At 41.6% G+C, this 22,001-nt stretch overlaps 1 protein-coding gene across 1 annotated transcript in view; it reads left to right on the top strand.

Annotated features, from left to right (window-relative positions):
* Positions 1 to 22,001, top strand: part of SUPT6H (SPT6 homolog, histone chaperone and transcription elongation factor) — a 2,620,423-nt gene that overhangs the window by 1,745,121 nt on the left and 853,301 nt on the right. Inside the window, exon 27 of the mRNA XM_044054882.1 lies at positions 20,842 to 20,982. Coding sequence (XP_043910817.1) covers positions 20,842 to 20,982 — 141 coding nt within the window. The remainder of the gene's footprint in view (positions 1 to 20,841; positions 20,983 to 22,001) is intronic.

A 22,001-nucleotide genomic window follows, 5' to 3' on the forward strand; every position in this document is an offset into this window, starting at 1 on the left:
CACAAGCAACCTCCACCCCCCAACACAACCCAAATGACACACAGCCCACAAACTCAGTGTGTCACTCAACCACAGCCCATAAGGCATAACAACGTACCCAACACTCTAGTCATAGGTGACTCTGTAGTCAGGCACACTGATGTTCCACTCACCAGGCTAAACAAGGAGAAAGTTACTGTCGGGTGCCAGGATCCATCACATAACACATGCACTCAGGTCACTCCACAACAAGTACAAATATGAATCTGTCATTCATTGTCCATGTTGGTATGAATGACCCGAGACGTACCTCCTTGGACTACATGAAAAGGGACATGGAGGAGCTGTCCGATCTTGTAACCCAGGCAGGTATGACCCTAGCCCTGAGTAGCATCCTGCCATCACCCAGAATGATACCACAGTACAAGGACAAAATGATTGACTTCAACAATTGGCTAAGCTTCTGGTGTCATTCTAAGGGGATCCAGTATCTGTTTGCCTGGGATGACATGATCGACAAGCCACGATGCTTTGCCAGAAATGGCCTGCACCTGTTGCCCCTGGGATTCCGGATGCTGGCTAAGGCTCTAGCCACCCCTATAGTGCCTTTTTTAGGCAAGGTTCAAATGACAAATTCACCACCCTAACAGGTACAGGCAAGAAGAATCTGAGGGTATTGCTACTCAGTGCTAGAAGTCTAAACCTCAAAATGCATTCTCTCGAGGCACTCCTTAAAATGGAGAACATCGACATCTGTGCAGTGACAGAGACCTGGTTCAAGGCTCCAGAGAGTACCCCTGCATTACCAGGCTATAATTCATACCACACCTTTCGGCCACCTAACCTGGACCAAAACACTAAAGGCGGAGGTTTGTCCATATTCATTAAGGATATCCACACCTCCAGGCTAGTTGCTCAGCATAATGCATCCGAGATTATCCAAGTGCAACTAACTCTGGGCAAGACCGCAATCCAAATTGTAGCTTGCTACAGATCCCCCACCATGCCCCAGGATTCCCACTCCTCATTTCTTAATACACTGGCAAATATTAGGGTACAACCTAACACCCTAATAATGGGCGATTTCAACTACCCTACCATTAACTGGGAAAACTACTCATGTACCAACTCTTGTGCTCAATGTTTTCTGGAATTCATAAATTCCAATGCCATGGATCAACTTATCCACACCCCACCAGGGGCAGCAGTATCCTAGACCTGGTTATTACCAACATGGGCAACCGGTGCTCCACACCAGAGGTCAGTTCCTCGTTGGTCAGATCCGACCATAAGCTAATCACCCTTAAACATCCACATCCCTCCCCCACCCCCCATTAGGGAAACCACAGTAAAAAATTTCTCCAAAGCCAACTTCACGCTTCTTAAGACAGAAGTGGCAAACTTCACAACGGACAATAGAGGTATGACTACTGAATCCTACACAAATGCACTTTATAAGCACTTACATGAGTGCATGGATCGTGCAATCCCTAACAGAACCAAGATGTTATCCTCCAAAAAAAGGAAGCCAATCTGGTGGTCCCCTGCCATAAACAAACTCCACAACAGAAGAAAGAAACTGTTGCAAAAAAGAGTAAAATCCCATGATTGGAGAAACTCCCTGGTCAGCTTCAGTAAGAAGCTGAGATCCCTCATAAAATCCTCCAAAGCTAGTTATGAAAACAAAATCGCCACTGACTCTAAAGACAACCACAAAGCATTCTATAGCTATGTCAAGAATCTCAATGGCAACACTCAGATCTGCTCTGAGTTACAGCACAATGGCACTAAATATACAGAACCAACGGATATTGCCAACACCCTGGCAGATAGGTTCAGTGCTAACTTTACCCCTCTGTCATCCCCTAAAGGGCCCATCTCTATACCAGAAGAATGCAAAGTTCCTGTAATCACGGCTGCACAGGTAAAAAAAACACTATCCAAAGCCAAGAACACAGCATCCATGGGACCTGACAACATCCCAGGCTGTGTTCTACCTGAACTCCAAAAGCAAGGTGCAGAAGCGGGGATGATGTACAATCCACTATAAAGCTTTATTCAACCACCAAATCCACAAACAGTACGAAACAGAATAAAAAACGAACACTTGAAAATACATAAACGCCTTAGATATTCCGCCATGCATTTTCGTCTCATACGTAGACTTCATCAGATGACAAGCCTGTTTCAGGAGGACCAATATTTAAATACAACCAATTAATCAGTTTATTATACAATTAAGTAATCTACCAATAAGTTATAAAAGTACTTAAGACCATAATTATACCCATACTTCATTTAAAAAGCTTGCTAAAATTTATCAAATCAACATTATAGTTCCAATAGATACTGGGGGGGGGTCCTTGGGAAGATAAAATAGAATACAGGGAACTATGGTGGCAGATACACCCTGGAAGCAAGTGACCCCCCCAGGTTTAAACGACTATATCTCTATTAAACCTTTGTTAACGCTAAGATCTGCTAAGCTCTAAGGGGATATGAAATATAACCTAAACATAGCCACTAGAGGGCACAGGTCTGCACAAAATGAATATCCTGTATTTTATTTATACTTTTATATTAGAAACTACTTTTTTTAAAAAATGACTTTTTTAAATAATGACTTTTTTGAAGATTTTATAATATTATTCAATGGGTTTTAATTTGAGAAGAATAAAGAACTATAATGTTGATTTGATAAATTTTAGCAAGCTTTTTAAATGAAGTATGGGTATAATTATGGTCTTAAGTACTTTTATAACTTATTGGTAGATTACTAAATTGTATAATAAACTGATTAATTGGTTGTATTTAAATATTGGTCCTCCTGAAACAGGCTGGTCATCTGATGAAGTCTATGTACGAGACGAAAACGCATGGTGGAATATCTAAGACGTTTATGTATTTTCAAGTGTTCGTTTTTCGTTCTGTTTCGTACTGTTTGTGGTTTTGGTGGTTGAATAAAGCTTTATAGTGGATTGTACATCATCTCCGTTTCTGCACCTTGCTTTTGGAGTTTTTGGTCATTTTGGGCAGTTTACACCACAATGACATTGGTAATCTCCAAACTCAGGACCCCACCCAGTTCGGGTTTGTAAAAGGCAGATCATGTCTTCTAAACCTGATAGACTTCTTTGAAGAAGTCACCAAACCCGTAGATGAGGGTAAGATGGTTCACACAGCCTATCTAGATCTCGCCAAGGCTTTCAACACCATCCCCCACTCTGGAATTATCGATAAACTCACTAAACTAGGTATAAATCCTTATGTCACAAGATGGGTTGCCAACTGGCTCACTGACAGAACCCACACTGTGAAAGTAGCACACTCCAAATCCAACTTCAGACCAGTGACAAGTGGAGTACCACAGGGTTCAGTCATGGGTCCTCTCCTGTTTGGTATCTACTTCTCTGAAGTACAGGCCAACACAGAAGGTCTTTGGCTAACAAAGTTCGCAGATGACTACAAACTAGGAGCCATAATCAAAACTCCAAAAGATGTGGATATCCTACAAAAGGGCCTTGCTGAGACAGATGCCTGGTGTCAAAGCCATGGCCTCAAGCTCAATGCCAAAAAGTGCATTGTCATCCCTTTTGGTAAAAACTGAACTACCACATAGGTGGTAGTCTACTTAACACCGAAAGTGTGATAAGAGACCTTGGGACACAGGTGGACAGTAGTCTCTCCTTTGATAATCACATTGCCACAGTAGTCAGGAAATCCTTCTGTGTGGCACACCTCATCACAAAATGTTTCTCATCCAGGAAAAAAGAGGTCATTGTTCCCCTCTACTCGTCACTCATTAGACCCATTATAGAGTACAATGCTCCTTTTGGTATGTACTTCACAAGACATCTACAACAAACTTCACAAGACATCTACAACAACTGGAAAGGCCACAGAAATACCTCACAAAGAGGATTACCGGCCTCAAAGAGATGCCCTATGCAGACAGTCTAAAAATCTGTAGCTTTACTCCGTTGCATATCATCTACTCAGAGGTGATCTCTGCCTAACACGCAAAGCTATGTCAAACCCAGAGCTTTTAGACATGCTACACTTAAAGAAATCCCAATCCCTACGAGCTACACGCTCTAGGGACCCTAAACCTCATCACCACAATAAACAGAATATGCTGGAGGGATAGATTTCATGTCCCAGAGACTTCTCATACTCTGGAACAAACTACCTGTCTATAGCAAACAAAGCTCCTCATTAGCACTCTTCAAGAAAAATCTTGATTGGATGGGAGATAGGAAATTCACCCCGGGGATCACTTCTGTGACTCTGCTCGACAGTCACACAGAAAAATAATTTTTTTGGGTGGCGAAAGCCAGGGTACCTTTGGCTAGGCTTATATAGGCCCTAGGGCCAATAGTCTAGTACCTACCTATGAACCTATGAGATGTCAGTAGTCAATGCTTTTAAAGTCTTAAATCATCTGCGATTCCCAGAACCTCTTCTAATTGTCACACAGAGCACCACAGTTATGTGGTATATGAACAGACAAAGGGATAACAGATCATACCCTCTGTGTATACTTGCAGTGATGGCCTGAGAATTGGTAACTCTGCTCAGATTGAATGACATAAGACAGGGGTTGTACACTCCAGTCTGGAAATTCTTCTGCCTGAATGTTGAGTTTTGATACGTTTAGGCACCTTTATTTCCTGAGGATGTGCAGCAGGTACTAAAGGAGGTTAAAAAACAAGCTACTAGAAAATTTTATTTTGTGTGAGTGGAACAGCTTTTATGCTTGGTTCTATACTAAGAACCCAGATCCATTTAAGGTCCAGATGTGTCTGGTTCTTGGATGTTTGTGTGAATTACCTCCTGCCATTTTGCTCCTTTATCAAACTTATTCTTTTGGACATATGGACGTTATGGACAGAGTGGTTTATTTTATTTCATCAGAAAGGTATGCAAAACAGGCAAGTCCAAAGTACCTTCTCCTTTTCCTGATTGTTTCAGGATGTTAGCTGCCCCCCCCCCCAGTCCTGTGCTTCCTAACAGCAGTCTCCTTTTATATGCTGTTTAACTATTTGAAAGCCGTGCTGTTTTTCTACTACTACAAAACCCTTTCTCTTATAAATTCTGGTCTTCCTAAATCCCACATATACTCCATGGTGAAAGTAGTTTATTTTAATAAGAAAGGTATGGAAAACAAGTAAGTCCAAAGTGCCTACTGCCTTTCCTGATTGTTTCTGTAGACTTGCACATCTGTGAAATCAGGGTCAGCCCTTTTCTTGTCTTGTCAGTCCTCTCCCTCCTCCACAAGACCAATTACATCCTAACCTAGCTTTCGTAAGGTACAGGAGCAATTTTTAAAATCCCCTTGTGGCTGCTTGTCTCATCGTGTAGCGTGCCCATACCCAAGATTATTTTTCACAAACCTAAGTGTTTTTTTTTTTTTTTTTTTTTTTTTTAAACAAACACCTCTTAGTGCCCATACTGTTTTTGTTGTGCTAGCTCCAGAACTTAGAGAATGAGATAAATTGATTAAACTGAAAAGAAAAAGCAAGCATTACTCTATAGCTGGTACATAAGTCTAGTGCACCCCTAACTCAATAGCTTAATTATGTGCAAGACTTGTTATTCTGTACAAGACTTGTTATTCTGTACCTCCACAATGGTTCTGCATTTCTCCAGACCAGTTTAAGGTAGCTGATAGTTTTTTGTGCACTATGCGTACACCGGGAACTCACATTTGCCTGCTCTGTTCACCCTTACTGTGCTCGGGCTCACTGTGCTACCTTACCATACCCTCCATTCCCACCCACCCCCACATCACTTACATTTATCCTAACCAAACCACGCCCCCCACACATCCTCAACCAATCACTGCCCTCCACATCACAAGTCACTAACTAATTGGCATCTCACCCTTCCCAATGTCTCAAAGCCTCAACTGTATCCTTTTGTCATCACCTCACTACTCATACACCACTCCCTCCTCCACTAACCCCTCCCAAAACCCAATATTTAAACATGTTTTTCTTACACATACTATTCATCCCATTACTACTAACTGCTCTTTCCCGAACAACACCTAAAAACCCCTCCTAAAAACTACTTAAAATCCCCCACTTACCATTTAACAAACCCACCTTTATCTGACCTCTCTAACTTTGACAAAACACCTCACATCTATAACGCCACAGGTATTGAACTGTTCCCATTTAAATACCTCCAGCATGCTAACCCCTCATTAATATCACTAATACCCCCAAAGATTTCTCCCCAAGTACAAGTTAAAAAAAAATCATCTTCAGTTATGTGGAGACATACACACCCCCCCCCCCCCCCGGCCCTCCTCTCACCCAACAAAACACAGCCTTCACAAACAATTCCTCCAAACCAACAATAACTCAAACCTCACCTGTACTATAAAACATATCCAGAAAGAGCTCTGACATTCTCCTCATAAGTATAAACCTCAGAAATCTCTTAAACAAAATACATGAACTCCATGCCACCCTATCACTGTACACTCCTGACATTGCTGTACTAATTGAAACCTGGCTTAAATCCCACATAAATGATAATGAAAACATTCCCCCTGGCTGCAATATTTTCAGACCAGACAGGACAACAAAATGAGAGGGAGGAGTAGCAGTTCTGTATAAAGACGCTCGCAATTTTGAAAAACTGCAGATGAACATCCCAGTTCTTAGCATCACATCTAAAAATCAAGAACAGCAAACATATCGTCTTCTAGCTGTAGACATACCACCAAATAGCCCCTCCACAATAGAAAACCTTCTCTCATGGGCCTCAGCCACATTTAGCCAAGAAACTATACAAGTTGGTGATTTCAGTACTGATTGTCAAAGCTACTCATCAGATAACCCCTCAAATAATACCAACTTACATGGTTTCACCCAGTTGATTCATTTACCGACCACCCACTCGAATTGACAACCAGCAACAAACAATCCATTCTTGACTGGACCTTGACTAACAAACCCTGTCTAATCCACCTTTCAGGCTGTCTGTCTGACAGCCTAAGTGACCACCTACTAACCTTCTAAGACACCATAGCTCACCCACAAAATCCAAAATCGTATAAACAAATACGTAATACAACATATTTCTCCATAGATACATTTAAACAAATACTACTAAGCTGTAACTAGTCCCATTTAAAATACCTCCCACTAGATGCAGCAGTAATTTATTTCAATAACATATTTCTTAATGTTCTAAATACACTTGCCCCCATAAGAACAAAAACTAACAACTGCCCATGGAAACCAAACAGTTACTAAAACAAAGAGAGAAACTCTGGTATCAACATATAACCAACAAATCAAAACCTTCCCTAGACAACTACCACCACTTAAGAAATGCCTGCAAAAGGCAAATCAGAGCTGATTAAAAAAAAAAAAAGTACTATACAAACATTCAGTCCAAACATCAAAACAAACCACAAACGTTCTGGGCTTCCATCAATCAGCTTATCCTTTGAGGGCAAACCCCCACCCCATCACTGAATATCAAAAACAGAAGAAAGCATAACATCCCACTTTAACTCTTTTTTCATAAACTCCATCCTCTCACTCATAAAAAACAAAAATAGCCTGCAACAAGTCATCCTCCCTACTATTACTGACTCACCTACCTCACTCTCTTAAATCTGTCCAAACAAGTACAGTAAAGAAATTAAGCCAGCTGAAACCCACAACCCTTGCCACTGACAAACTGCAGAATGACTACCTCAAATTAGCAGCTGATGTCACTTGCTACCCAGTTTTAATACTGATGAATAGATCTAGCACCATACTGTATGTACCTAAAATCTGGAAAACCTCCTACGTCATCCCGCTCCACAAAGGAGGCTCCTCACTAGAAATATCTAACTATAGGCTAATATCTATAGTATCCCCTCTTTCTAAAATCTTAGAGAATTGCGTCCACTCTCAACTCATACAACACCTACTATCTAATAAGCTCCTTTCCCTCGCACATGGATTTCGACCAGGCCATAGCACCACCACGGCACTCCTCAAATTTACCAATACTGTCAACTAAAAAAAACAATGGCCAAATGGTTGCCTCAATATTTCTTGACATGTCAAAGGCATTTGACATGGTGTCCCATGAACAAACTCCTACATGAGCTTGCATCACTTGACATATCTAAAAACACTCATTTGGTTCCAGAATTACCTGTCTGACCACTTTCATTCAAGTGGCACGATGACCTCTCCTCCCCACTTTCCATTACAGTAGGTGTTCCATAAGGCTCAGTTATTGGGCATCTGCTCTTCACAGTTCCGACCAGTAATCTACACAAAGCCACTAGCCTTGCTGCCATCATATAATATGCAGATGACTCCACTGTCATCTGCTCCGCACCTACCCTAAAACAACTACAAGACAATAGTCAAAAAATCTTTTACTGCCATTAAGTCTTTTTTGGAAAAATACCAGCTTATCCTTAATTCCAGCAAAACCAAGGTAATAGTGTTCCCTAACCAATATCATAAAACAAACTCCCCCCAACCATGACTTTACAATGACCTCATGCAATCGCACTCTAATCAAACCTACCTCAGAAACCAAGCTACTAGGTCTCATTCTAGATAAGTTAAAATTTGACAAACCTATATCTCATGCCATCAAAAAGGCCCACATTAAATTAGGTTCCTTTTACAGAGTAAAACCTTTCTTAACAAAGTCTTTCAGACAATTTCCAGGACCCACCTACTATCCAGTTTACTCTACGCCTCTCTTATATTTACTAACCTCAAAAAAATCAGACTTCAGCAAACTTGAATTATGCTACCATAAGATAGCCAGATTTGCCGCTAACTTGCCCCACAGAACCCATCATTGTCTTGCTCTGAAACAGCTCAAATGGCTAGAGCTGCCCAACCTACTAACCCTAAACCAACTTACCATAGTCCATTCCATAGTTTATGTACCCAACAAATGCCCATCCCTACAGGACCTAGTACAAACCCACCTCAGTAGTAGGACTCAAAAAAAAAAAAAAAAAAAAAAAAGCTACTACTCAAAGTTACAAAATCCAATAATAGCTTTGGAGACTCCGTATATTCTAACTACTTAACTAAGTCATGTAACTGCATCCCAAAACATACTAAACACAGCAAACCTAACACACTTCAAAAACCTGCTAAATTCCCACCTAAATGACAACTGGTTATGCTGTAGCTCCTCACCAGGCTGAACCCATTTCTCTCGTCCTCACCCTCTCTCTTCCTGTTCTCCACGTTCACTATATCTATGTTTACTGAATACCTTACTTACTCCCATCCTCACCCTCTCTCTTCCTGTTCTCCACTTTCACTATATCTATGCTTACTGAATACCTTACTCCCATCCTCACCCTCTCTCTTCCTGTTCTCCACGTTCACTATATCTATGTTTACTGAATACCTTACTTACTCCCATCCTCACCCTCTCTCTTCCTGTTCTCCACGTTCACTATATCTATGTTTACTGAATACCTTACTTACTCCCATCCTCACCCTCTCTGTTCCTCTTCTCCACGTTCACTATATCTATGTTTACTGAATACCTTACTTACCCCCATCCTCACCCTCTCTCTTCCTGTTCTCCACTTTCACTATATCTATGCTTACTGAATACCTTACTTACTCCCATCCTCACCCTCTCTCTTCCTGTTCTCCACGTTCACTATATCTATGTTTACTGAATACCTTACTTACTCCCATCCTCACCCTGTCTCCCCCTACTCTCCACTTTCAGTATATCTCTATTTGCTTACTGATCCTATGCTATGTGATCATAAGTGTAACAACATTAAGCATAACAATTTACAGTAACAAACAGGCATCTTTGAAACACTACTCCATTGTATATTAAGCTACTGTATCTCTGTGACACTACTCCACTGAATGATTTCTTGTTACTAAGAGATCCTGTTAGCTTTATTACTAACTTGAATTGTGATAATGTGTTACTTGAATTGTGATAATGTGTTACTGGTTTACTATCAAATGACTGAAAATCAAAAGACTGAATCTTCAAAATATTGAATGATGGAATTTGCCCCTTCTCCACTGTTGTGCGATCTTGGATTAGGTTTATATATTTAGCGGGGGGGGGAACCCCCCCACATTATTGGAGCATGGGGGCGTGCCCCTTGCATTAAAATGTATTCAGTATTTTGAATTTTCAGTCTTTTTGGAATTCAGTCTTTTGATTTTCAGTTATTTGATAGTAAACCTGTTTTACTTTGTGATTTATTACTATAATTTCTCTGATGGTTTTACTATTGTTTAAAAATACTGACTGTTATGTTGTTATTATGTGGAGCTTTTCTCCCTAGGCCTCCACTGAAAATGGGCAAACTTGCCTAGTCGGGCTTCTCCGGTAAACAAATGTTAAATAAATAGATAAAAAATATCTACCTTTAGATCCCCAGCTCCTGTTTGCTTGTCTTCAAGTCAAGCAGTTTTTGAACGGGTTGTGCATATCCATTCATGTAGACAACTGATGACTTCTTCTTGTAATCTTCCCTTTGAACTAGAACATCAGGCTAATTTTAGGTTTTGGACTTGGAAAACTGTGTTACTTTTTGCTCTCACTTCTGCAAGAAGGGTGCTGAGTTGTAAGCTGTGAAGGTGAGACAACCCCACCTCATTTTCCCCAAGAACAATATTTCTTTGAGAAGCTAGTCTGTCAGGTTCCTCATTTTCTTTCCTAAACATAAAAATGAGAGTGAGAACCCTACATACTCTGAACTACCCACAGGCAGCTCCGATATTACGTGGAGAGAACTAAATCATTCAGGAAAGCTGCTGACGTGTTTGTCCTTTCTCTTACCTTCCTAGGAGACTTCCATTGTCAGAGTAGACAATTTCTAGATGGTTGTGTCATGCTATTTCGTTTTGCTGTTCTCATCAAAACAAGCCACTTCCAGGCATGCTCAGAAACCACTCTACCAGGGCTTTGGATTCTTCTGTGACTTTTCTGAAAAGGGGAGTACTGTCGAAGTATTCCAGAGGCAGCAACTTGGTCCTCTGTACATGATGTTCTTCGTCTTCCCTTGCTGCAGTCCTGACTATTGGGTATAGTCCGCGTCCCAGTCGGCCCGAATACCAGAGTATAAGGCTGGCGTCGGTCATGGCGCTTAGACTGGCGTCAGTCCGTCAGGGTACTAATGCGCATGACCTACGTCATTTCCTCAGTCTTTTTTGCCGCATGGTCCGATGCAGAAGCAATTTTGCGAGTGCAGGTTGGCGTTCTGAGATTTTCCGAAACCGGAGTTTCAGACCGAGTACAGAGTTGGCTAAGTAACCCGTTGAACATTTTGGTTTTTCTTGCCTCAGTATATTACGGATGTCAGAAAAAGTGAATAACTGTATTTCTTGTGGGAAGCAGATACCGCATAGGGATTATCATACATTGTGTATACCTTGTTTAGGGCCTGAGCACGGCGTTGTTGGTTGCCGCTCTTGTGCTAGATTTAATAAGCGCACTATTAAGAGGAGGCTTGATTGTGCTAGGTTAGTGTTTGGGAAGCGTTGCAATTATACTATGCCGTCGGATGCTCCGGCCTGCTTCTAAGAAGCTCAAGGACAAAACCGTGAAGTCTAGGGGTGAGGAACCGGCAGTCCCGGACGCCGGTCCTTTAGAAGGCTCAGGGGAGCCAGAGGTTTTGCCAGGAGTCTCTATGGAGTCTCAGGCAGATACTTTACTGTTACAGGATGTGCCCTCTCAGGAAGTAGGCCAGGCTGAGGGGGCTTCTCAGGTAACTGTTCTTCCCTCTCTTCCCAAGGTAGTTAGGGCCTCTCCTTCTGTTTCCAGAGCTTCTTTTAGAGGAAGGCCAAGTTCAGCTTCTGTAGGGGCTTCTCCTAGCATTTCGGGCTCTGTGCCTAAGAAACATATGCTTAAAATGGCTGAAGATTTGATTACTCTGATTAGAGGTTCTATGCCCCCACCTGATAAGAGGCCTAGGGTGGAACAGGAGTTTGATAGTTTTGAACAGTGTTCACAGGCTTCAGAGTCTTCTGTGGAAGACTTGCAAGAGTTTCCTGCTTATTCTGATTCTGATGTGGATGATTCCACTCCTTCAGCTTCTCCTCCTGAGGATTTTTCATTTTCAGAGACTCTTCACTCCATGAGGGAGCACTTTAAATGGGAAGGCCAAGATTACTCTGACTCCAGAAAAGGCTTAGGGAATTCTAGCTTTTGCCTCAGCATAGGCCCTTAGCTATTCCTCCTGTGTTGAATGTGGTGGAGGATGTTTTTGCAGAGGCTTCTCTGAACCCTGATTCCTTGCCTCCTGCTCCTGTTAAGCCTGATAGGTATTATAGGGTGCCCGAAGCTCATAAGTATTTGTTTAAGAGTCCCAGGGCGGACCCAGAAACTGTTTCTCAGGGGCCTAAAGGTGTTAAAGCTTCTGTTGTTAAAAATCCTGTACCCTCTGATAAAGAGGCAAGGGCTTTGGATAGGTGGGGTAAGAAAGTCTATACTTCTTCCACTCTAGCCATGAGGGCGTTGAATTGTCAATTTCATATGCTGAAATATCAGACTTATCTCCTTTCACAATTGAAATCTAAGGTGGATGCTTTGGCGGAAGGTATTGAGTGTAAAGAATTGCTGGATTTGGTTCATGTGTCTGAACAAGTGGGTAAGCATTCTTTGCAGTGTGGTTTTGATGCTGTTCAGGCCTCCTCGAGGGTGGCTGCTACTAGTTCTGTTCTTCGCATGCATGGTTGAAGGATCAGAATTTAGCTGAGCATGTTAAGACCAGGATTTTGGATGCTCCTTTACAGTCTGATGTGTTGTTTGGACCGCCTGTGGAAGCAGTTTTAAAGAAAATGGAGGACAAAGCTAAGTCTATGCAGACTGTTAAAGATTTTTTGCAGGTGCAACCTCCAAGTTTAGTAGAAATTGGCCTGCTAAGGGGTGGACATATCCTGCTTATGGTTCCCAGTCTAGGGGTAGATCTAGCCGTGGTAGGGGCAGGGCTCAAGGTTCGTTTAGGCCTAGATCAGACAGTTCACCTGCTCAGACTTCTGGTGAGGGCAGGGGTCAGTCCTTTCGTAAGCAGACCCAATGACCTGCCTTTTCAGCTGCCAGTGGACTCTCGTCTGGCAGCTCCTTTGGGAGGAAGATTGTCTCTTTTCAAAGAAAATTGGGATTTAATCACTCAAGACAGATGGGTGCTGGATATCATTCATCACGGGTACAGATTTTATTTCCACACAATGCCCCTTTCAAAGGCATGCCAGATGTTCCTCCTCCACAAAGAAAAGAGGCTCTCAAGCAAGTTTCTCAGTTACTCCAGATAGGGGCTATTCAGCCAGTCCCTGTGTCAGAAAGGGGCTTCGATTTTATTCTCGCCTGTTCCTAGTACCAAAGAAGGGGAACACGTGGAGACCAATTTTGGATTTATCTATCCTCAACACTTATCTGGACATTCCCAAGTTCAAGATGTTGACGTTACAGCAACTGTTACCTCTGCTGGGCAAGGATCACTGGATGGTAACTTTGGATCTCAAGGAAGCTTACCTTCATGTGCCCATAAGGCTAAGTTGCAGAAAGTATCTGCGGTTTCGAACTGGAGATTTTCATTATCAGTTCTCTGCATTGCCCTTTGGCTTATCTACTGCCCAGAGTATTCACAAAGGTTCTGGCTCCAGTGATAGCTTACTTCAGGCTTCAAGGCATTCAAATTTATCCTTACTTGGACGACTGCCTGATTCTGGCTCAAGAAAAAGAACACCTTCTACAGCATCTGGAATATGTCATAGCAGTGCTAAGATGCCTCGGGTATTCTGTGAACGAAATAAAGTCCAGTCTAGTACCCTCTCAAGACATGTGCTTTCTGGGTGTGAGACTGAATACAGCAGCCCAGATGGCCTTTTTAACCCCGGACAAACAAAAGAGTCTGTCACTTTACTTCCATCAACTATCTCATCAGTCCGTGCTGACTGCAAGGACAGTCCTTCAAGCATTAGGGTTCATGGCATCTTGTATTCTGGTGCTTCCCAATGCCAAACTGCATATGAGGAAGCTGCAATGGTATCTCAAAATGTATGGACACAGCACTGCCAAGATTTGGACACTGTCATTCAAATAATACCTTGCCTTCAAAAGGAATTCTTGTGGTGGGCTCAGGAATGTCACCTAAACAAGGGACTCTCTGTGACCCGGCCAGAGGCGAGTCAGATTTTAACGACAGATGCCTCGGACACTGCTTGGGAGCTCATCTAAATGGAAAGTGGATACAAGACAAGTGGCCTGCCAGACTACAGCATCTACATATCAACATGAAGGAGATGTTAGCAGTCCAGTTTGCATTGATGGCGTTCAAGGAGTTACTTCTTCCAGGGCAGGTGTTGATTCTGACAGACAACACAACTGTCATGTGGTACATCAACAAGCAAGGGGAACACATTCTTATCCTCTATGCAGGCAAGCAATGATTTTATGGGAGACTGCGTTAAGCCTGCAACTGACTCTTCAGGCAAGGTTTCTGCCAGGAGCACAGAACTCCCTAGCAGATGTTTTAAGCAGACAAATCATGGATCCCCACGAGTGGAAACTGGATCTTCATGTATTTCAGAAATTGACAGTGTCATGGGGAACTCCAGACATAGATCTGTTCGCTTCTCCACTAAACCACCAGCTGCCAAAGTATTGCACAAAGGGGTTTCATCACACAGCTTGGAAAGTGGATGCTCTGTCTTTCAGTTGGAAAAACCTTCATGTCTATGCTTTTCCACCTCTACCTCTTCTTCCAAAGGTATTACTAAAGGTCAGACAGGACAGGCCAAGGATGATTTTGATAGCTCCAGATTGGCCTCGGCAACACTGGTACCCACTTCTAAGGAGTCTTGTAATGAAGCCTCCATGGCCTTTACCTCTGATTCCTCATCTGTTATCTCAGAAGGACGGTCATCTGCTCAATGTCAAGCTTCAATCTCTCCATCTCACAGCTTGGCATATTCTGTGTTGAAACATGGAAGGTCTCAGCTTCCTCAACAAGTTTTAAATGTGATTATGGAAGCTAGAAGGCCTAGTACTAGGAGAGTGTACGCAGAAAAATGGAAGAGATTTTTATTTTGGTGTACAGCAAAGAATTTGGAGATTTCAGAGCCTAATTTGAGTGTGGCTCTTCAATATCTTACTGAGTTATTGGACAAAGGTTTGTCTTTCTCTTCCATAAAGATTCATGCTGCAGCAATTTCAGCTCACTATGATTGTGACCCACCTTTGTTTTCGCATCCTTTGTTCAAGCAGTTTCTTAGAGGGGCAAAGAATATAAGACCCCACGTAGAGCTCCTACTCCTGCTTGGGATCTCAATTTTGTGTTGGAAAAACTTACTCTACAACCTTTTGAGCCGGCAGCTACTGCTGAATTGAAATATTTGTCATGGAAGACGGCTTTTCTGTTGGCTATTACTTCTGCAAGAAGGGTGTCTGAGTTGCAGGCCCTTATGGCAGTAGAGCCCTTTTGATTTTCCATAAGGACAGGGTATCATTACGCACTAATCCTTCCTTTATGCCTAAGGTGGTTTCTAGTGTGGCTTTAAACCAAACTATTCATTTGCCTACCTTTTTTGCAGATCCTCAAAATAAAGGGGAAAAGATTTTGCACACTTTAGATGTACACAGGCAATTGCGTTATTATTTGAGCAGGACTAAAGATTTTAGGCAGTCTCAGCAGTTACTTGTTTCTTTTGCTTTAAGTTCACAGGGCAAACCTGTGTCAAAACAAACTATTTCTAGGTGGATTGGCTTTTGCATTGCATTTTGTTATTCCCATCATGGCAAAGAGGTTCCAGCTGGGATTAGGCCTCATTCCACTAGGGCTACTGCCACTTCAACAGCATTTCTTAGGGGGGTGGCAACTAAGGATATTCTGGAAGCAGCTACTTGGAGTTCAGTGCATACTTTCTCTAGGCATTATCACCTGCCTATATACTCTAAGTCTAGAGCTGGTTTTGCCACAGCTGTTTTACAAGGCATGTTGTCAGCTCCTGCTACTTTATAATTTGCCAGCCTCCCTTACCTCTGCTTTGGGATTCTACCCAATAGTCAGGACTGCAGCAAGGGAAGACGAAGAACATAGTACAGTTTTGTACCTACCATAAATGTAGATGTTCGAGGATTCCTTGCTGCAGTCCAATTTACCCTCCCTCCTTCCCTCTGTGTTTCAGGGTGGTTGTGTAGGTGCCTTTACATGCTTATATTTTTGTATATATTTTACTGTATATATTGTACATGTTTATTGGTGCAGGTTGTTTTTGGGACTTGTCTTTTTGGGTCTTCTGACATCTGGGGCAAGAAAAGACTGAGGAAATGACGTCGGTCATGCGCATTAGTACCCTGACGTACTGGCGTCAGTCTATGGCGCCTTGACCGACGTCAGCCTTATACTCTGGTATTCGGGCCGACTGGGACGCGGACTATACCCAATAGTCAGGACTGCAGCAAGGGAATCCTCGAACATCTACATTTATGGTAGGTACAAAACTGTACTTTTTACAAAGCATTACAAAAACTGGATTCCTTTTCCAGGTCCAGAACAAGATTTGCTAGGACTGTTCTCTGGCAGATCCTGGATTCTTTATTTCCTTCCTCTCTAGATGTTCCTTAAGCTTATGGTAATCTACCCAAATAGCTTAGGCTGCTCAAACAGTGATCCACTGTTGAACATAGTACAGTTGTGTTAGTAAACTTAACATAACAGTAGATGTTCTGATAGATCACTGGTGCAGCCACCATCTCCTTTCTCCATCCTGCTTATTTTAATTTATGTATTGTTTGGGTGTGGATTTATGTACTTGCATATGTTTTACTCTGACATCTTCCTTTCCTAGCCTTTTTCTTTTCTTGGCTATAGCTTTCTTTCTTGAGGCAAGGAAGCTGTGAAGCTCTTGGCATCCAAACTTCACTCTGTCTACCTGAAGCCTTGTAAATTGGCATACGGTCATATCCTAAGCAGGATATATAACCCAAGCAGGACGTCTGCTGTTACAGTAAGTTTGCTTACATAGCTGTACTGTCCCTCTTTTAGCTACATTAGAAAACTAGATAGTAATTCACATCACTTTTCTAAACGTCTTTATAATGGTGCCACATAGTCCAATTCAGACGACATTGCTAACATACTTGCAGGCAAGTCTGCTCCTAGCCTTCTCCCCTAGAACTATAATCCCCACTCCAAACATCCTTGAATCACCCCCTCTCACATACCATTTTAAAGGATTATCTCATTAAAGCACTTTCTAAGACCAAAAACATCTCTTTCATAGATCACAACAGTATACTGGGTTGTCTGATAAACGATGTCAAGCAATCCCTTCCTGATCCTCTCTCTAAGTTAGTTGGCCTAAAATCTAGTTACAGATTATGTCCCTGAATCCTAATGCACTGTGGCAGTGATTCTGGGCACTAAAAACCTATCAGCCTTGTGAGTCTCATCTGTAAAGCGATGGAGAGAATCATTACCCACCTCATTAATCATAACATAAAAAATTTAGTCAGGCTTGAACAACAGAAATTTGGTTGTGTTAATGGCAGATCATGCCTGTTTGAGATTTTCATAGATTAGAGAGATGGTCCATGGTACCTACTTGGATCTGGCCAAGGCATTCAAAACTGTATCACATGATTGAATTGCTAATGGCATTAAGTATTGAGCTCTGTTCAGTAAGATGGATTGCAAACTTGCTCAAGGACAAAATGCACGTCAGAGTCTGTGACATCTCAGTTATGGCAGAGGTGTCCAGTGTCGTCATCCAAGGCTGTGTGTTGGGGCCCCTTCCTGTTTGGCATCTATTTGTCTGACAACCAGGATCCTTTGGCTACTGATGATTGAGTGATTGTATGCTGGTGGTAGTTAAATCAGTAAACATTGCAAGTATCCTAAAAAAGGTATTAAAACTATTAAACTCCTGGTGCATCAGAAAAAGAGCGCAAGTTAAATGCCAAAAAAAGCACTTCTTTTTTAGGAAAGTAGCAAATTCTTGCACCATGTGGCATCTGTAACGCTCAGTTTTTTTTGTAAGATTGTGATCAGAGACTGGCGCACGTGGGTCGATGGCTTCCTGTCCATTGATTGCCCAGTAGCAAGTGTAGTTAGAAAATCCTTTTGTATTTCACAACTAGTCACCAAAGATACCTCTTCTAAAACCATTTTCACTTTGTACTTTGCTCTTGCTAGATCTGTTTTAAAATATAATACCCCCTTTGGCATGCATTTCACCAGACAAGATCAAACTTGAAAAATCTCAGAGGATCTTAATGAAAAAGATCTCTGGCCTCCATAATGTTAGCTAAAAGGAGAGGCTGACATCCCTGTCCTGTACTCCATGTCATATAGGTGTTTGAGGGGAGACTTGTGCCTTTCTTATCATACTGTCAGAGATCCTACTGTTGGTGATCTCCTTTTGCTCAGTAAGACAGATAATGCAGCCAGTATTAGAAAAAGGGATGTCACATCGCATCAAGAAGTAAAACTAAATTGGGAGGGTGGGGTAGGTTCATCACCCAGTGCAGCCCTCCTGCTCTGGAATATGGCTTCCCTTGCATATCAAGCAGTATTGTTCTCTGTTGACCATCACCATCACACATAGCTTGGACAATTGAGTGGGTTCCCAAAAATTCACAGCTGGATTTACAGGCCTTGCCCTACCTGAAGGTGGTTGAGGCCAAGGGTGTTTATGGGCAAGGCATGCATGGCCTCTGATCAAATAGCCTTGTATTTAGTATGAAACCCTGGACTACAGAAACATCTTGTTAACATGTCTTAGTGTTAATGCAGAGCTTCAGTTGCCAAAAGCTAACCCTTGCCTCCAGTTCTCTCTTTTAGCTCATTAGAATGTTAGCTTCCTTGTAAATGTTATGACTTTTTTTTCTTCATGTTTGGGAACTGTTGCGCAGATTCAAGGTTGCCACTACATACCTTCTTGAATGGAAATGCATGGCGACTTTCTTTTGAGTTTTTTTTTTTTTTTACTCTCCTATAGCCCCCCCCCCCCCAAACTGGACCCAGTGTCTCCTGTACTTGCACCAAGGTAACTCATTTGTTGTACTCTGAGCCAGGAATCACTGAGAGAAAAGAGCCCTATTCTCCATTTGTTCTTGCCTGGGAATCATAGTAGAGAGCAAGACAGAGCTTGCAGGTTCTCCTGGGAAACCTACTGTTTTCCCAGCCGAGCACTCTTCTCCCCTTCATCAGCTTTTCCAAGCTCTGCTGCTGTTGCAGTCTGAGGGGAACCAAGCCTCAGCAGGATAAATATTTCACAGTTTGCGATATGACTTCCATATGACTGTGCAAACTCATTAGGCTTTAGCTCCACAGGATAAATACATAGTGCTCCCACTAGGTGTCACCCATGTGGAGTGCTACAGTTACCACCTTTTCAGAATGGGCAAGCTAGTGATGACTGCTGACTCCCATTCTCCTCTGCCAGCTTTATTGTAGGCACCCTAGCTGCTATTCAAGCTGTGGGTCATTTGTGATGTAGGCTTTATCGGTGTATGCCACGGAGTTTGACACAACTTTAAGTTTTGATTTATCACACTCCCTCTTTTCCCTTATTGTTATTCTCCTATTAGAGCTGCAGAACTGCATTGCAGTCTTTTATTGTAAAGTCCTTCTGTATAGATAGTTTGATAGCTGTCCTTTTACCTTTTACCTATTTTTTTAATTTAGTTTTATTTTTTAATTTATATTGTTTGTCAGCAGATGGCTAGACCCTTTTTATAGAGTACTGTTCTTGAGACCTCTTTGGTGTAATTTCAAAAAGGATGTGCGCCATTCTGGAGGAGGGTAAGTTTTCGTCGTCTTTATTGGGGGAGCAATGTGTAAAGCAAGAGTGAAAACTTTACAGGAAGGAGGTATGGTAAGAGAGCACAATGGAATCTTTTAAGTATATCAAAATAATGCGAGGAGTGCAGAAATGAGCGGTGTAATGATGTGAGAACATAAGCATGTGTAAGAGATGAGAAAGTAGTTCACAAAAAATATAGTAAATATGAGCAGCCTTCTTGAAGTGATTGAGGGGTCAGCATCAGTAATTACATGACTGCATAAGGCATGTAAGGCCATCGTATCTCTCAAATGTCCCGATTTTTGCAGAATGTTCAGAGTTTTGATTAATATTTTTGGTCTGCTCCTCATAAAATTTGTGGTTTTCTGGTAAAAGTCATTGAGGATTGAAGTCACAAAGCAAGAGCAGACATTTGAGTTTCAGACTTCATTTCTTTCAGAAAATGTATATTAACACAACACATTTTATTCTAGCACCTTTCTAAGTTTATAACAGAAATTTTTAAAATTTGTCCCTATTTTTGGGCCTTTGTTCACATTTCATGCAGTAAGAGGTTGAGAGGTATGAAGGCCATCATTATACGGACTAATAAGGATTGGCTGTTAGATAATTAAGACATCCAACTTAAAATAAGAACACTTTGATGGGATATTTTGTCCATAACTGCTGTCAAAATCTGTTTCTTTTCCATTTGTCCTGACAGGTTTATGAACTTGTCAGGCATTCCTGTCTGTTCATAGTTTGCAGAAATAAGGAGAAATAATAGCTTATGTTTTGTTTGCTAGGTCAGGAAGTGTGCAGCATACTTTCTGCTTCATCAGAGGAGCCATCTTATTTAAGTGTACTGTTTTCAGAATTCTGAAAGGCACACATTACATTATCAGCATTACTATATTTGTCACAAACACCACCAGCTTTGAGAAGGTAATGATTGTGTTTATTTTGTTTACTCAGATTTCACCAGACTGATGTACCTATTTAATTTTCGTATTAACTTCAAGCTTTTGCATTCTGCCATTTGAATTTTTTCTGACAAGTTGCAAACTTAATATAGCCAAGTACTGGTCTTCTTTTGCAGGTATGGAATCACTTTGATAGCGGCTCGTGTCCTGGTCAGGCTATAGGTGTGAAAACTCGATTGGATAATGGTGTCAGTGGCTTTGTACCAACTAAATTTCTTAGTGATAAAGTAGTAAAGCGCCCAGAAGAAAGAGTAAAGGTAAAGCGATGATGTTTTTATATGCTGAAAACTATTAGTTGTCATAATCCTGAAAATTTAAAAAATGTAAAACTTTGAACTTTACAGTTTTTCTGTAAAATGTGTAACGTCATATTCCTACAGTCTTTATTTCTGTTGACAGTGGATTCCTTTTCTTAGGTTCATAGGTTCATAGATTAGTACTAAGCTAACTGCCCTTGTGAGCCATTTTAAGCCTAGTCAATTATCCCTTGTGAGATTCAAACCCTGCACTTTGTTTGTAAGGCAAACACCTTAACCATTAGGCCACCCTCCCAACCTTCTTATTTAACAAACAAAATATTTACAGCTTTCATTTGCCAGAAAGTGTGATAAAGCAAGATTTTCAGTTCATTGCAAAATTCATTGTAGTAAAAATGTGCCATGTGATATATTTTGAGAGCTTCTTTGTTTACTTTCATTTATGGCACTATTACGAATTCATGTTTGATTACTTGACTGGGTAGGCCCCTTCTTACCTAAATGTACAGATATATGTGGCAGGTAGTTACCCTGAGAAACAAGCAAAGAATTTCCTCCTAAAAGACCTCGGGAGTTGTGGATGAAGCTAAAAAGCAGTAGGATTCACATATAATGCAAATTCATACACACACAAATAATTCTGGCCCAGGCAATAATGCCCTTCTAGCCTACCAATATGCCATAACAGTTGTTTCCATAGTAAGTGTGCAGATCATAATGCTAGCATCTGAAGTAGTTTACTTCATTTGGTCTTCAACCTTTGGGATACTGGATACGTATCGGATCTGTGCCGGCAGTTTCACTAGCATCTGCTCCCAGCTCCGAGCACCTGCCCTTGCCCATAATACACCTCCACTACCTTCCAACCCCCAGATCTCATTTGCCGCAGCTTGTTGAAGCATCGTGATATCCTGAGCTCAGCGTTAGAGTGGGTTTTTTACTTTTTAAGCAACTTTTTTGCTAAAATTTTCAGTGTAGTGTTTAGTATAGGTTCCCTCTCCTCTTTCCCTCGCTGGTGC

The sequence above is a fragment of the Protopterus annectens genome, chromosome 13.part0 (assembly GCF_019279795.1).
Source record: "Protopterus annectens isolate FY-2018-M chromosome 13.part0, PAN1.0, whole genome shotgun sequence".
NCBI classification, from domain to species: Eukaryota; Metazoa; Chordata; order Ceratodontiformes; family Protopteridae; genus Protopterus; species Protopterus annectens.